Here is a 14,286-nt window from a genome sequence, read left to right as displayed (position 1 = left end):
ACTCTGCTATTTAGGGTGCTTATTTGAGAAATGATATATTTGAAGATGCAGCAATACTCTGTCAACGTGTGAATAAGCAAGTTGGAGATATCTTCAGTAATCCAGAAACAGTACTTGCTAAACTTATTCAGAATGTATTTGAAATTAAACTACAGGTAATTTTAAACAGTGACAAATTAAATCAGTTTTAAGGCAGTTTGTGATGTCTTGTTCTATTTGATTTTTTTTTCTTCAGATTTTAGCTTACTTACATAATGACCTTAGAACTCAAGGTCTACATGCTGCTATTCCTGAGCTTCTTTTGCTCAAGGCTAGCACTACTATTTGAGTCTCAGATCCACTTCTGGCTTTCAAAGTAGTTTACTGGTGATAAGAATCTCAGGGACTTTGCTGCCTGAGACTGGCTTCAAATTATGATCCCTCAGATCTCAGCCTCTTAAGTAGCTAGGATTATAGGTATAAGCCACTTGTGCTCCAGCATTATCATAATTTTTGAAAGCTGGTTTGTTTTTCACTAAGGAGAAGATGTTAATCACTCTGTCATTAGAGCATATGCTTGAAATATGTTTTCATAATAGTGATGGGCTGTGGTAAGGTAGCTTCAGATATTCTATTTTGCTTTGGTTCTCACTTTGACCTCAGACTGATATTTGTGAAAATGAACAAGAAATGCAAACATGCTGGGCATTGGTGTTCAAAGCCAGCCCAGGGAAGGCAGGCTGAGATACTCTTATCTTCAGTTAACTACCTAAAAGCTAGCTCAAAGTGGTAGAGTAGCTTTAAGTGGTACAGTGCTAGCCTTGAGCACAAAACTTAAGGACAGTGCTCAAATCTTGAGTCCAAGCCCCTGGACTACCACCAAAAAGAAAAAAACAAAGAACAAATATGATCTGTATAATTTTTTGGTATAGTATTACCCAGTAAAGGGAGAACAGTAATTTCGCTTTTAACCTTTACTTCTGTAGTACAGTGTGTTCAGGCAGCATTTCCTAAATTCTACTACCAGTAGATTAAGCCACATTCAGTGTTTGTTTTTCAAACGGAAGATTTTGATAACCTTTGATAGTGCTCATATGTTACAATTCTTTAGAATGAGAATGTAATAAATAGCACTTCCCATGTTTACTGAAGGAATACTGTTTTAGAGTATAGAATACCCTATAGAATACCTATAGAATACCCTAAAACTGTGGTAATTTTCAAGGAAAAAAATGTAATATATGTATTAAGAATGTATAATATATATGAAACTGGGCGCTGGTGGCTCACACCTGTAATCCTAGCTACACAGGAGGCTGAGATCTGAAGATTGTGGTTCAAAGCCAGCCCGGGCAGGAAAGTCTGTGAAATTCTTATCTCCAATAAACCACCAGAAAACCAGAAATGGCGTTGTAGCTCAAGTGGTGTAGCGCTAGCCTTGAGCTGAAGAGCTGAGGGACGGCGCTCAAGCCCCATGACTGACCAAAAAAAAAAGAATGTATAATATATATGTTAAATATAATTAACAGGATGTTCTTTCATTTTTTAGAGTTTTGTAAAAGATCAGTTAGAAGAATGTAGGAAGTCGGATGCAGAGCAGTATCTGAAAAATCTCTATGATCTATATACAAGGTATATTTTTAATTACAAGAATAATAATCTCAATTTCCTTTTTTAAAGTAAATAGAAGGGGAGGGAAAGTGGAAGAAAAATGAGGAAAGGGGTAATAAGTTTGACAAGAAATATATTTATTATGTAACTGTAACTCCTTGGTACATCACCTTGACAATAAAAAAATGGTAAAAGGTAAGAGGTATTTTGAATTAATAGTTTTTAACATAGCAATATGCCTTTTAGGAATTTTTGGTTTAGAATTGGGCAAGTATAGCATTCTTAGTCCATTACTTTTAGGATTTGAGTATTTCGATTGATTGTACTAAGAAGGGAAGATCCTTGTTTAATCTGATTCAAGGATTTTTTTTTTTTGTAATTTTAATTGTGAGCTAGTTTACTTTTTTGTATTGTTAGTATAATTAGATTTATTTGCAGTTAAAACTAGAAAGAAATAACATTCTTAACAAATGTTAAGTCCTGTGTGAGTTTGTCTTTTTCTTTTGTAAATGACAGGATTACCCTCAGAGATATTATCTCAGAAGCTTCATATGGAGCACTTTTTATTTGACATTTTCAAACTGTTACTTATCCTTCAATCTCTGCATTTGGGGAGAAGTTTGATTTCGGTAACAGCAACAACATTGTCTTCAACAATGGGAAGTAAATAAGAGGAGAGTCCACATGGAGAAAGACAAACAGGGTGCACAGTGAGAGCAGACCTCTCAGTGCTGTTTGGATTCTTTGTGATGAATGGTATAAGAAAGTATTTGAGACCATTCTGCCGCTGTCTCCATTTCTAGCGTGGATCATTGTCTCACAAATTCTTAGAGATCACCCACAGGAGTTGGACAGTTCTTAAAACCATTAGTATTGTTTGTAGTATTCCATTCTACTTTGTATATAACTCTATAGGGCTGTTTTCTAAATCCTAAGTTCTGTCTGCCAAGGTTTTAAAAATAGTAGCTTAATATGTCAGTAAAGTCACATTATAAAAATATATATTCCTTAGTATTACTACTGTACCTAAAACATACATCAATCTTTTTTTCCTCCTTTTCTATGAAAAGAACCACCAATCTTTCCAGCAAGTTGATGGAGTTTAACTTAGGTACTGATAAACAGACTTTCTTGTCTAAGCTTATCAAATCCATTTTCATTTCCTATTTGGAGAACTATATTGAGGTGGAGACTGGTTATTTGAAAAGCAGAAGTGCTATGATCCTACAGCGTTATTACGATTCAAAAAACCACCAAAAAAGAGCCATTGGCACAGGAGGGTGAGTTTTCTTATATATTATGGTTAAAAGTAAATGCATGAAAAATGGTGAATTTGGGCAAAGTTATAAAATATTGATTAGATAAACATCAAATATTGACTGTCAAGATTTTTTGTGAAGAATTCTTTTGCCAGGCGCCGGTGGCTCACACCTGCAATCCTAGCTACACAGGAGGCTAAGATCTGAGGATCGCAGTTCAAAGCCAGCCTGGGCAGGAAAGTCCGTGAGACTCTTAATCTCCAATAAAAACGACTAGAAAACTGGAAGTGGTGCTGTGGCTCAAGGGGTAGAGCGCTCGCCTTGAGCTGAAGAGCACAGGGACAGCACCCAAGCCCAGAGTTCAAGCCCCATGACCAACCAAAAAAAAAAAAAAAAAATTCTTTTAACCAGTGTTGTTATATTACTGACCAACTCTTGATCTTGAACTACATGCTGAAATGATATAGCATGATTAAAATATAAAACATTTGTTAATGAAAAAATTAATAAGCACAGTGACAGTAATATAAAGAACTTATTTCTTTTTCATTTCAGACAGAGTAAATTCTTTTGGGTTATTGACTAAGAATCAGTTTTTATTGTTACGTAGATATGACAAAAAGAAGAATAAACAGTTGACAATTTAGAGCTGATGACATCTCAGTTCCAGGTCTTCACTACCTGGGACCTACATGATTCTAGGAGGTATCATGATTTCTGTAGTGTCATATAATTTTGAGTCCAGAATTCACACACTATGCAGCCAAATAATTTTGTTCCACAGTTTTGTATATTAAATGATTAGAGAAAGGTTATAATTAGGTATAAGAGAAAATCTGAATGGAATTCTATGCCTCCATCAGAAAGAATAACCTTGCCCCATTTGTTAGGAAATAGACTCGGAAAAAAATTATATAAAGTGAAGTAAGCCAGGCCCAAAGAAACTTAGGTCCCATGGTTTCCCTTATTTGTAATATCTAGTATATGTCTGAGTCAAGCAGAAAAGGTCAGATAAGTTGATGTTAGGGAAATGAACCCTAAGATATGTATTCAAATGTTTTTTTTTTTCTTTCATGTGATTGTTTCTAACACATTTATAAGATGATTTCTTTGTTGCTTTGTATGTCCCTCCCCCACAGTATAACCCAGTATTTGATGTTGGTATAATTTGTGGAGGGGAAGGGGAAAAACAAATCCTTTAAATAGGGATACAGGTGGACCCATTGCAACAATGAGATGTACCAGTGGTTATGTCGAAAACAAACTTTACAACTTTGGTGAGGGGGCGAGGGGGGGGGGGAGGATAGGAAGGGGAAACAAAGGAGGAGGCTATAATGCTTGATAAGAAATGTACTCATTATCTTGCCCATGTAATTGTAACCCCTCTGTACGGTATTTTCACAATAAAAAAAAGAGAAAATCTGAAAGACAGTAAGAAGAAAAAAAACGGAAACTAAAAACCTTAAGTTATAAGCCTTTAAAAAAAACAACCAAAACTGTATTCTAGGAGCAAAAAAAAGTTTTACTTAAAGATGCCCCACATATGGCCTGATGGCTCATTCCTGTAATCCTAGCTTTTCAGGAGGCTGAGATCTGAGGATCATGGTTTGAAGCTGCAAGAAAGTCTATGAGATTCTTATCTCCAATTAGTTACCAAAAAAGCCAAAAGTGGAGCTGTGGCTCAAGTGGTGGAGTACTAGCTTTGAGCAAAAAACTCAGGGACAGCACCCAAGCCCTCACTTCAAGCTCCAGGCTGGTACCGCCCCCCACTCCCCACCCCCTCCAAAAAAAGATACTCCACATGTTTCCACTCTCTGATACTTAGGAAAGCTGAGTTATGTTGACTACATCTGGTCATACAATGAAGAGATGCATAATGTGTTCAAATGACTTAAATATATCTTAGCACTTTTTTGATCAAGGATAGCATTCTACCCCTTGAGCCACAGGTCTACTTCCAGGCTTTTGGTTGTTAGAGATTTGTCTTAAGAGCTATCTTGCCTGGGCTGGCTTAGAACTAAAATCTTTAGATCTCAGGCTCCTCAGTAGCTAGGTTTACAAATACGAGCCACTGGCTCCTGGCTGAAGTTTTATTTTTAAATATGACTGTTTAGTTATTTGTAGTGCAAACTTACTGAAATAAATCACTTCCTGAAGAAAACAAATTATTTTTCACTGAGTTAAAAATTTAAAACTTTAAGGACCTCATAACTCTGAATATATACTCATACGGATCATAACTCTGAATATACTCATAAGGATCATAACTCATAAATGTACTCATTTTTTTCAGCTGAAAATCTCCACAAAATTATAGTAATTTGATTTAGGGCTCTTGATTATTGGTCCTTTTTCTGTTGTTGTACACTAAATACTTCAAGCTGAAATTTGTGTATATGTAGTAAAATCTTTTTTTTTTTTTTAATTTGGCTACAATGGTATACAGTATTCAAGATTTGAAAGAGAGAATTAGACAACGCACCAATTTACCACTGGGGCCAAGTATTGATACCCATGGAGAAACTTTCTTGTCTCAAGAAGTGGTGGTTAATCTTTTACAAGAAACCAAACAAGCCTTTGAAAGATGTCATAGGGTAAGAAAGATTGTACATTTATTGTATTTTATTGTGTTTTGTCTACCAGTTCTTGTGTATTTTAGGTTTTATTTTGTTTACAGAATGATTTTGTTTGTAATTTTAAAAACGTGTGTATTTTGCCAGGTGCTAGTGGCTCATGCCTGTAATCCTAGCTACTCGGGAGGCTGAGCTCTGAGAATTGCAGTTCAAAGCTACCCTAGGTAGGAATGTCCATGAGATTCTTAATTAATAAACAATAAACAAGCAGAAAACCAGAAGTGGCACTGTGGCTTAAAGTGGGTAGAGCACTAGCCTTGAGCAAAAAGAGCTCAGGGACAGCACCCAAGTCCTGAATTCAAGTCCCGTTACCAGCAGCAACAGCAATTTAAAAAAAATGTATTTTTTGCAGTCGTGGTAATTGAATTCAGCCTAATGCTTACCAGACAAGCACTGGTACTATATGAGCCATTTTCCCCCCTGACCCTCACCCCACTCTCTTATTCCCCCTTAGTCCTGGGGCTTGTACTTTGGGCCTGGGTACTGTCCCTGAGTTTCTTTTGCTCAAAGCTAGCATTCTATCACTTGAGTCACAGCACCACTTTCTGCTTTTTCTGAATAGTTTAGTAAAACCGAATAATTCCAACAAAAAGACCATTAAAACTAACATACAAATTTTTAAGATATAAATCAATTTACAAAAAATAGAAGCAATTCTATATTCCTGATAGCAAGTTGTCTAAAAAATCAAAATTGCCAGGTGCTGGTGGCTCATACCTGTAATCCTAGCTACTCAGGAGGATGAGATGTGAGGATCACAGTACAAAGCCAGCTTGGGCAGGAAAGTCCATGAGACTCTTATCTCCAATTACCCACCTGAAAACCAGACATGGAGCTGTGGCTCAAAGTGATAGAATAGTTTATGAGAGATAAGGGTCTCACTGACTTTCTGACCAGGCTGGCTTTGAACCACAGTCCTCAGATCTCAGCCTCCTGAGTAGCTACGATTAAGGTGAGCCAGCAGCACCTTGTTCCCTTCTTTATTTTTAAATTAAATAATTTCTATGCAAAGGATATTTATTAGGTACGATATGATATTTTAATCAATGTGCATATTGAATAATATTCAAATCACCCTAAGGATATATAGCTTTTCAGACTTTTTGTGTGTGGTAAAACCTTTCAAAATCCATTCTTTTAAAAAAATACTCAGTCTATTATTATCTGAAGTCAACCCACTGATGTTATAGAACACAAGATATTGCTTCTTTTACCTCCAATTCATCACCAAAAATTGAAAGTAAAGCTAAGGCTCAAATGGTAGAGCTCTAGCCTTGTGAAAAACACTTCAGGGAGGCCCTGAGCTTATGCCTTAGGATTGGCATGTGTGCATGCATGTACACACACACACACACACACACACACACACACACACATCAAACAAAAATAAAAACCCAGTACACACACACACACACACACACACACACACACACACACACACACACACACACACACACACACACACACACACACACACACACACACACACACACACACACACACACACACACACACACACACACACACACACACACACACACACACACACCCAAACAAAAATAAAAACCCAGTCACTTATTTCTGGTTTGTTTCTATTTCCATTTGTCTTTATACCAATATCATGCTGTCTTAGTTATAACTTTAGAGTAGATCTTGAATCAGGTAATATAAATCCTCTCATAATTCTCATAACACAGTTTCTGGGAAAAAGGTGAAGTTTTGATTGGAATGAAAATGAATCTATAGTTTTATCTGGAGTTAAAACAAAAATGCATTTAAACTTATAGTTTAGTTTATATATAGAAATGCAGGTGATTTTTGTTTATCTTAAGTACCCAGTAACCTAATTAAACTTTTTTATTTTAATAACTTTTTAAATAGATTCCAGCAGATTTTCTATATAGACTATTGTGTTGTCTCCCTGAAGAGAATTTCCCTTAATTCCTCTCTAGTACAAATAATTTTGTTCTTCTGCCTTAATTGCCCTTCCCAGACTTCCATATGATATTGAATAAATGTGGGAAGAATAAATACTTTCCATTATTTCAAATGTTTAGAGTAAAGTAGTCAGTCTTTTATCACGAAGTATGCTAACTACAGGTTTTTCATAACTATTCTTCCACAATGAGGAAATTCTTCTTATTCTAGTTAATTTAACTGTCTGTAAGCTGGATTTTGTCAGATACTTTCTATTAATGTTGTGAATTACATTAGTTGATTTTAAAAAATGTTTTGCATTCTTCAATAAATCCAAGTTGGTCATCAACTGACTTTTACCCTGTTATCTTACATACATATTTGGGGGTAAAAATGAAGCATTTTACATTGGTGTTCATGAAGAATGATGGCCTATCTTCCTTTAATGTCTTTGTTTTGTTGGATATCATTAAAGGTTGGTCTCATGAAATGTGTTGGGAATATTTCTATACCCCCTTCAGTTTTCCCCAAAAGTTTGTGTTAAATTGATAGACTTTTAGGTTTTAACCTTTTGATACTGGTATAATTCACTAATAAACCTGTAGATGCCCCTCCCTCTCTTCTGTTTATCTGTGTGTGTGTGTGTGTGTGTGTGTGTGTGTGTGTGTGTGTGTGAGAGAGAGAGAGAGAGAGAGAGATTTGTGTTTATGCATGCTATTCATAGGCTCTACCACTTGAGTCATGCCTCAGCCCCTACATTTTTCTTTGTAAGAATATTTTAACCTCAGATTCAGCTTCTCACCTATACACAGGGCTATTCAGGTAATCTAGTTTAAGTTAGCTTTGGTAGTTTCTGCCTTTTAAAGACATATTTTATGTAGATGTTGCATTCATTGAATAAAATTGTTCATGACATTTTGTTAGTCTTTTTGTATTTGTAGAAGTAGTACTCATGTCACCGCTCTCATTCTAGTTTACAGTTTTCCCCAAGAGCCATTAGCTTGTCTTTTTTCTATTTCATATTTCTTTGGTTTCTTCTCTATTTTCTTCATGTTCGGTGTCATTTGCCTTTTCTTTTTCTATTTTTTGAGGTAGAAGCTGAGATCATTGATTGAAGACCTTTTTTCTCTTTTTTTTTTTTTTTTTTGTTTTTTATTGTAAAAATACTGTACAGAGGGGTTACAGTTATGTGAGTAAGGTATTGAGTTCATTTCCTATCGAGCATTGTTACCTGATTGGAGACCTTCTTTACCATTTGTATTTAGTATTAAATTTCACACTTAAAAGACTAGCAACATCAAAGAAGTTTTGGTATTGTGTTTTTATTTTATTCAGTTGAAAATATTTGCAAATTTCTATTTGCTTTCTTTTGACCCTAAGCTGATTTAGAAGTATGTTTTTATTGTCATGTATTTGGAGATAGGTTTGTGTTTGATTTCATTCTAGAGGATATACTTTATGTGCTGTGAATCTTTAAGAAATTTATTGAGGTGTTTTATGGCCTGGAATATGGTCCATATTAGTAAGTAGTTTCACGAACTTGAGAAGAATATATGTTCTATTGTTGTTGGATTATGTATTCTGTAAATGTCAGGTGTCATTGACTGTGCTCATTGACTCTTCTGTATCTGTCGATTTTCTGTTTGCCTTAACTATATTATGCATAGACTTTTTAAATGTGAACAGGAGGGTAAGAAGCTAAATTTAGTCTTTATGGTTTAGAATGAAGATAAGGACACTTGTTGAATCGATTGAAGAGGAAAATTGGGTAGAGAGACTAGTGAGGAATATAGGTTGAGTAGTTATGAAGTGTACAACAAAATCAGTATTTATAATTAATGGTGATTGTAAGAAGGTTATGAATTCTCACAAACTTCTGATTTCATACATAGGGATTATATCATACTTCATAAGGATTATATTATTACGTTAAGGTTGAGCATGCCTAATTTTAAAATCCAGAATCTTTCATGTTCAAAAATCTAAAATCTTTAATGACAATAAAGATTCCACAGTAGAAAATTACATATTTGCCTTTGTAGGATATATTGCAGTCAAAATGCAGGCACACTGAGAAAATTTTATGGGGCCATTTTTAGGCTGTGTGTATTAGGTAGTATATTAGGTGTGAAAAATAACTGAACTTTATATTTGGATTTGAGTTCCATCCCCAAGATATTTCATTATGTATATGCAAATATTCCAAAATCTGAAAAAAAATCCAAAATTCAAATAAATCTAGTCTTAAGCCTTCTGGATAAGGGATCCTTTACCTCTAATAAGTATTATCCTGAAAGATTGCATAAATGGAGACTACAAATAAGCTTGACAAAGGCAGAAATCAATTTATAAAAACAACATAGGAACCCCTAGATAAGTATTCAAATGTTTTTTTCTTTCATGCGATTGTCTCTAACATATTTATAAGATAATTTCTTTGTTGCTTTATATGTCCCTCCCCCCGGTATAACTTACCCTGCTTTCACTGTATTTGATGTTGGTATAATTTGTGGGGGGAAGGGAAAAAAACATCATTTAAATAGGTATACAGATGGACCCATTGCAACAATGAGATGTATAAGTTGTTATGTCAAAAAAACGAACTTTACAGCTTTGGGCATGGTGGGGGTGGATGGGAAGGGATGGGAAGGGGAAACAAAGGAGGAGGCATCAATGCTTGGTAAGAAATGTACTCATTATCTTGCCCATGTAATTGTAATCTCTCTGTATGGTATTTTCACAATTAATAAATAAAACATAAACAACATTGGAAGCAATTAAAAGAACTGAAAAGTTCTGAGTTTTACTGGAATTTCCCTTGTTTAGTGAGTGGCTCTCAAATCCCTTTGGTCATGACTCAAAATGAATAATGTGTTTTATATGGCAGCAGAGTACGTGTTATATATGTGTGGTGTAGTGTATGTGTTTGTTGTAAGTGTAGTTGATTCCACTAAAGGATTATAATTTAAGTTTAAAAGCATTATTCTAAGACGCAAGAGTTTTAAATCAATATGACCCATTGTAATTATGTATGGACAGGGAGGATTGGAATAAAAGTTACTTTCATACTTGAAATACTATGTTTTATACAAAATTGAGTACTTTTTAAGTTGGCAAAAGTTCGCTTTGTTTAAAAGGTACACTGAGTACAGAACTCAAGGGAAAAACGGGTGAAAAAGGTGCAGCCGTGGAGCTCACTATACACTGATGAATGTGAACTATGCAACTTATGGGTAGAGACTGGAGGGAGGGACTAGGAGAGAGTGAGGGGACAGAAGACACTATACGAGAGGAAATATACTCCTTGCTTGACTCATGCAATTGTAATCCCTCTGTACATCACCTTTATAATAACTAAATTAATTAATAGAAAAGGTACATTGGAGGAGTGATATTGTTTATATTTTTGTTTTTAAAGCTTTCGGATCCTTCTGATTTACCAAGGAATGCCTTTAGAATTTTTACTATTCTTGTGGAATTTTTGTGTATTGAGCATATTGATTATGCTTTGGAAACAGGACTTGCTGGTAAGTATATTTGTATCACACTTTCCGTGAAAGTTCTTTGGTACTACTTAGTTAAACTGAACATAGAATTAGAATTTTTGTATCTAATTACATCTATATGTTAAATTTAGTAGAATGAATTTTGAGCTTCTATAATATAAGGATTTGCCAGGTGCTGAAAGCTATACAAATAAATACATTCTGTAAAGATTCTAACAGTAAACCAGAATTAGCATAAATCAGTTGCTTTGGCTTAACTGGTTTATCCTTTCCCAATTTTTCACAGTTTTGCTCTTATAAGCAACAAGATAGATTTGTTAATTGGAGATAAGAGTCTGATGGACTTTCCTGCCAGGACTGGATTTGAACCATGGTTCTCTGTGAGCCATTGGTGCCCAGTAAGATAAATATTTTTAACTTAATTATTAGAAGACCTGTGATGACTTCCAAGTATTGCCATTTGAAAATGATTAATGTGTTAATTTAGAGATAATTAAATCTGCAAAGATGTGATGAGAACTAAAAATATAATTAGAATTTGAACTTTTCGTATGAAGGATTTTAGGGGCAATATTCTCTATTGAGAAGGGCTTATGAAAATTTCCACTTAGAACAGAAAGATTGCTCATTCATAAGTATTTTTCATATAGCTAATTAGCACTTATTGATATTATTTTTAAGACTGCACAAAATTTTTGGGTGCTGGTAGCTCACACCTGTAATGCTAACTACTCAGGTGGCTGAGAGCTGAGAATTAGAGTTTGAAGCCAGTCTGGGTAGGAAAGGCTGCAAAAGAGACTCCTATTTCTAGTAAACTACAAAAAGCCGGAAATGGAGCTGTGTCTCAAGTGGTAGAGTGCTCAACTAACCTTGAGCAAAAGGATAGTACCCAGGCCCTAAGTTCAAGCCCTAGGACTGGCATGAAATAAAATAGGATTTTATGAAGTTCTGTCAAACACATATAGCTTCCATACTTTGTTACTCTAGATCTGGAACCTTTTGAAATGGTAGTTACTAAATTATAATTTCAATTACTAAATTTTAATTTAGTAGTAATAAGTACTGGTCAGCTAACACTATATAGGTTAAATATTCCCTATCTTGGCTTATTTTCTCTGGCTAAAATCAGAGACATGAAATAACCAAATCAAAGTATCTAATATAAATATGTATATATATGTGTATATGTTTTAAAATAAGGTGTTTTAAAACACAATTTTTTTTTCATTTTGATATAAACTTATTTTTAAAGGATTCTTCCCTACCAATGTTTACTACTGTTAGCCTATTTACATATACTGCTTTTTCAGGACACTGTTGAATGTTCCTTAAAAACTTCAATAACTTGGTAATTGAAAACAACAATATTGCCTTAAATTTTCATATCTTAATAATAATGATTAATGAGGTGTATTTTTCTTTTCAAAGTTTGTGTCAGAGCCTTTAATTTTCTTACCACTTGATTTTGCCTAATGTGGAAAAATACATATATTTTCCATTTTTAAAATGAGTTCTGTACATAACTCTAGGTTTTAGGCTAATATGTTGTTATAAGCTCTGGATAGTTTTCTGAGTCTCAAGTCTTTTAATTTTGGGTGAAAGTGCAAATATCTAGGAACCTTAGAGTATCTATTATTCTTTACAAAAAGAAACTTTGAAATCCAGTGATTCAGCTCAATTTTTAGTGTCAGAATGTAGAGTAGCTTGATTATTATGCTGAATATCAGGAATTTACTCTGATATAGTTTGATTTTTGAATATTTTTGAGGAAAGAATAGATAATGTAAGATGTATAAGTTGAGGTATATTTTACTATGACATGATATATAGGATAGAAGATAAAGACATAGGAAACAGGAAAACTAATAAAAAATATTAGAGATAGAAATGAGATAAAGACCTGTTACAAGAAAAATGGTTGATGTATTCATGGAGCGTATGAATTTTTGAGTACTAAAGAATTGGAAAAGACAATGTCATGTCAAAACCAGCTTTACAATGTCGGAGTGGGGGGGGAGGGGGGGTTTGATTGGGTGGGGGGATGGGGGAGGGTGGGAAGGGAGGTGAAGGGTAAACAAAGGAGGAGGCTGCAATGCTTGGTAAGAAATGTATGCATTATCCTGCCCATGTAATTGTAACCCTTCTGTACAGTATGTTCTCAAATAAAATAAAATTAAATTAAAAAAAAAAAGAATTGGAAAAGAGGGGGGAGGATTGGGTGAGGGGGGGAAGCTGGGAAGGGGAAACAAAGGAGGAGGCTACAATGCTTGATAAGAAATGTACTCATTATCTTGCCCATGTAATTGTAACCCCTCTGTACAGTATTTTCACAATAAAAAAATAAATAAAAATTAAAAAAAAAAGAATTGGAAAGGAAAGGAGAAGATAGATGCAAGATGATTGCGTGGTTTATTTCAACAAAATCTTAAATAGCAAAAATTTGAGCAGCAAAGTGCTTTGAATGAATTTTATTAAGCAATTAACAATTTTCTCTTAATCATTGCTGAATCTTGAAATAACATTACTTTTAACTCATGCAATATATATAATGCCCATTTTCTTTTACTCAAGGTGAATTTCTTTAAGGTTGATTTTCATGTATGTATTCCTTCAAATTGTAGGAATTCCTTCTTCAGATTCTAAGAATGCAAATCTCTATTTTTTGGATGTTGTGCAACAGGCCAATACTATTTTTCACCTTTTCGACAAACAGTTTAATGATCACCTTATGCCACTAATAAGGTTAGTCACAATCATTGATATTTCAGTAAATATTACAGTTTTTATATTAAATTTTTTAAAATCATGTTTTGAATTGTTTTAAAAACATCAACAGGACAGGAGATGAGAAATAAAATTATTCTTTTTAGCCAGGTGCCAGTGGCTCATGTCTGATCATAGCTACTCAGATAGAGAGCTGTAGTTTGAGTTCAGCCTGGGAATAAACAGGAGACCACATCTCAATAGCTGGCTTCTGTTTTACATGTCATCTTTGTTATCAGGAGGTTGAGATTGGAAGGGTTGAAGTTTTCGACCAAGCTGTGATACTCCATCTCAATTAATAGCTGGATGAGGTAGAACATACATGTCATTTTCTCCACGTGGGAAGTATAAATAGGTAGATATTAGTACAATCTGATCCAAGCTACATGTAAAACCCTACTTAAAAAACAACAAATGCAGGGCCTGTGAATGTGGCTTAGTGGTAGAGTGCTTGCCTAGCATGCATGAAGCCCTGGATTCAATTCCTCAGTACCACATAAACAGAAAAAGCCAGAAATGGCGCTCTGGCTCAAGTGGTAGAGTGCTAGCCTTGAGCAAAATAAGCTCAGGGACAGGGCCCAGGCACTGAGTTCAAGCTCCATGATTGGCAAAAAAAAT

The 14,286-nt window shown here is 34.6% G+C and overlaps 1 protein-coding gene across 1 annotated transcript in view; it reads left to right on the top strand.

Annotated features, from left to right (window-relative positions):
- The window catches only part of Exoc5 (exocyst complex component 5), a 51,765-nt gene that overhangs the window by 28,359 nt on the left and 9,120 nt on the right, over positions 1-14,286 (top strand). Inside the window, exons 9-14 of the mRNA XM_042682510.1 lie at positions 15-155; positions 1,529-1,611; positions 2,661-2,870; positions 5,296-5,443; positions 10,818-10,926; positions 13,527-13,647. Of these exons, the coding sequence (XP_042538444.1) occupies positions 15-155; positions 1,529-1,611; positions 2,661-2,870; positions 5,296-5,443; positions 10,818-10,926; positions 13,527-13,647 (812 nt within the window). The remainder of the gene's footprint in view (positions 1-14; positions 156-1,528; positions 1,612-2,660; positions 2,871-5,295; positions 5,444-10,817; positions 10,927-13,526; positions 13,648-14,286) is intronic.

This window comes from Dipodomys spectabilis, unplaced genomic scaffold, assembly GCF_019054845.1.
Source record: "Dipodomys spectabilis isolate Male_0828 unplaced genomic scaffold, ASM1905484v1 ptg000073l, whole genome shotgun sequence".
In the NCBI taxonomy this organism is placed as follows: domain Eukaryota; kingdom Metazoa; phylum Chordata; class Mammalia; order Rodentia; family Heteromyidae; genus Dipodomys; species Dipodomys spectabilis.
The sequence above is the reverse complement of the archived record's forward strand: the minus strand, read 5'-3'. Positions and strand labels throughout refer to the sequence as shown.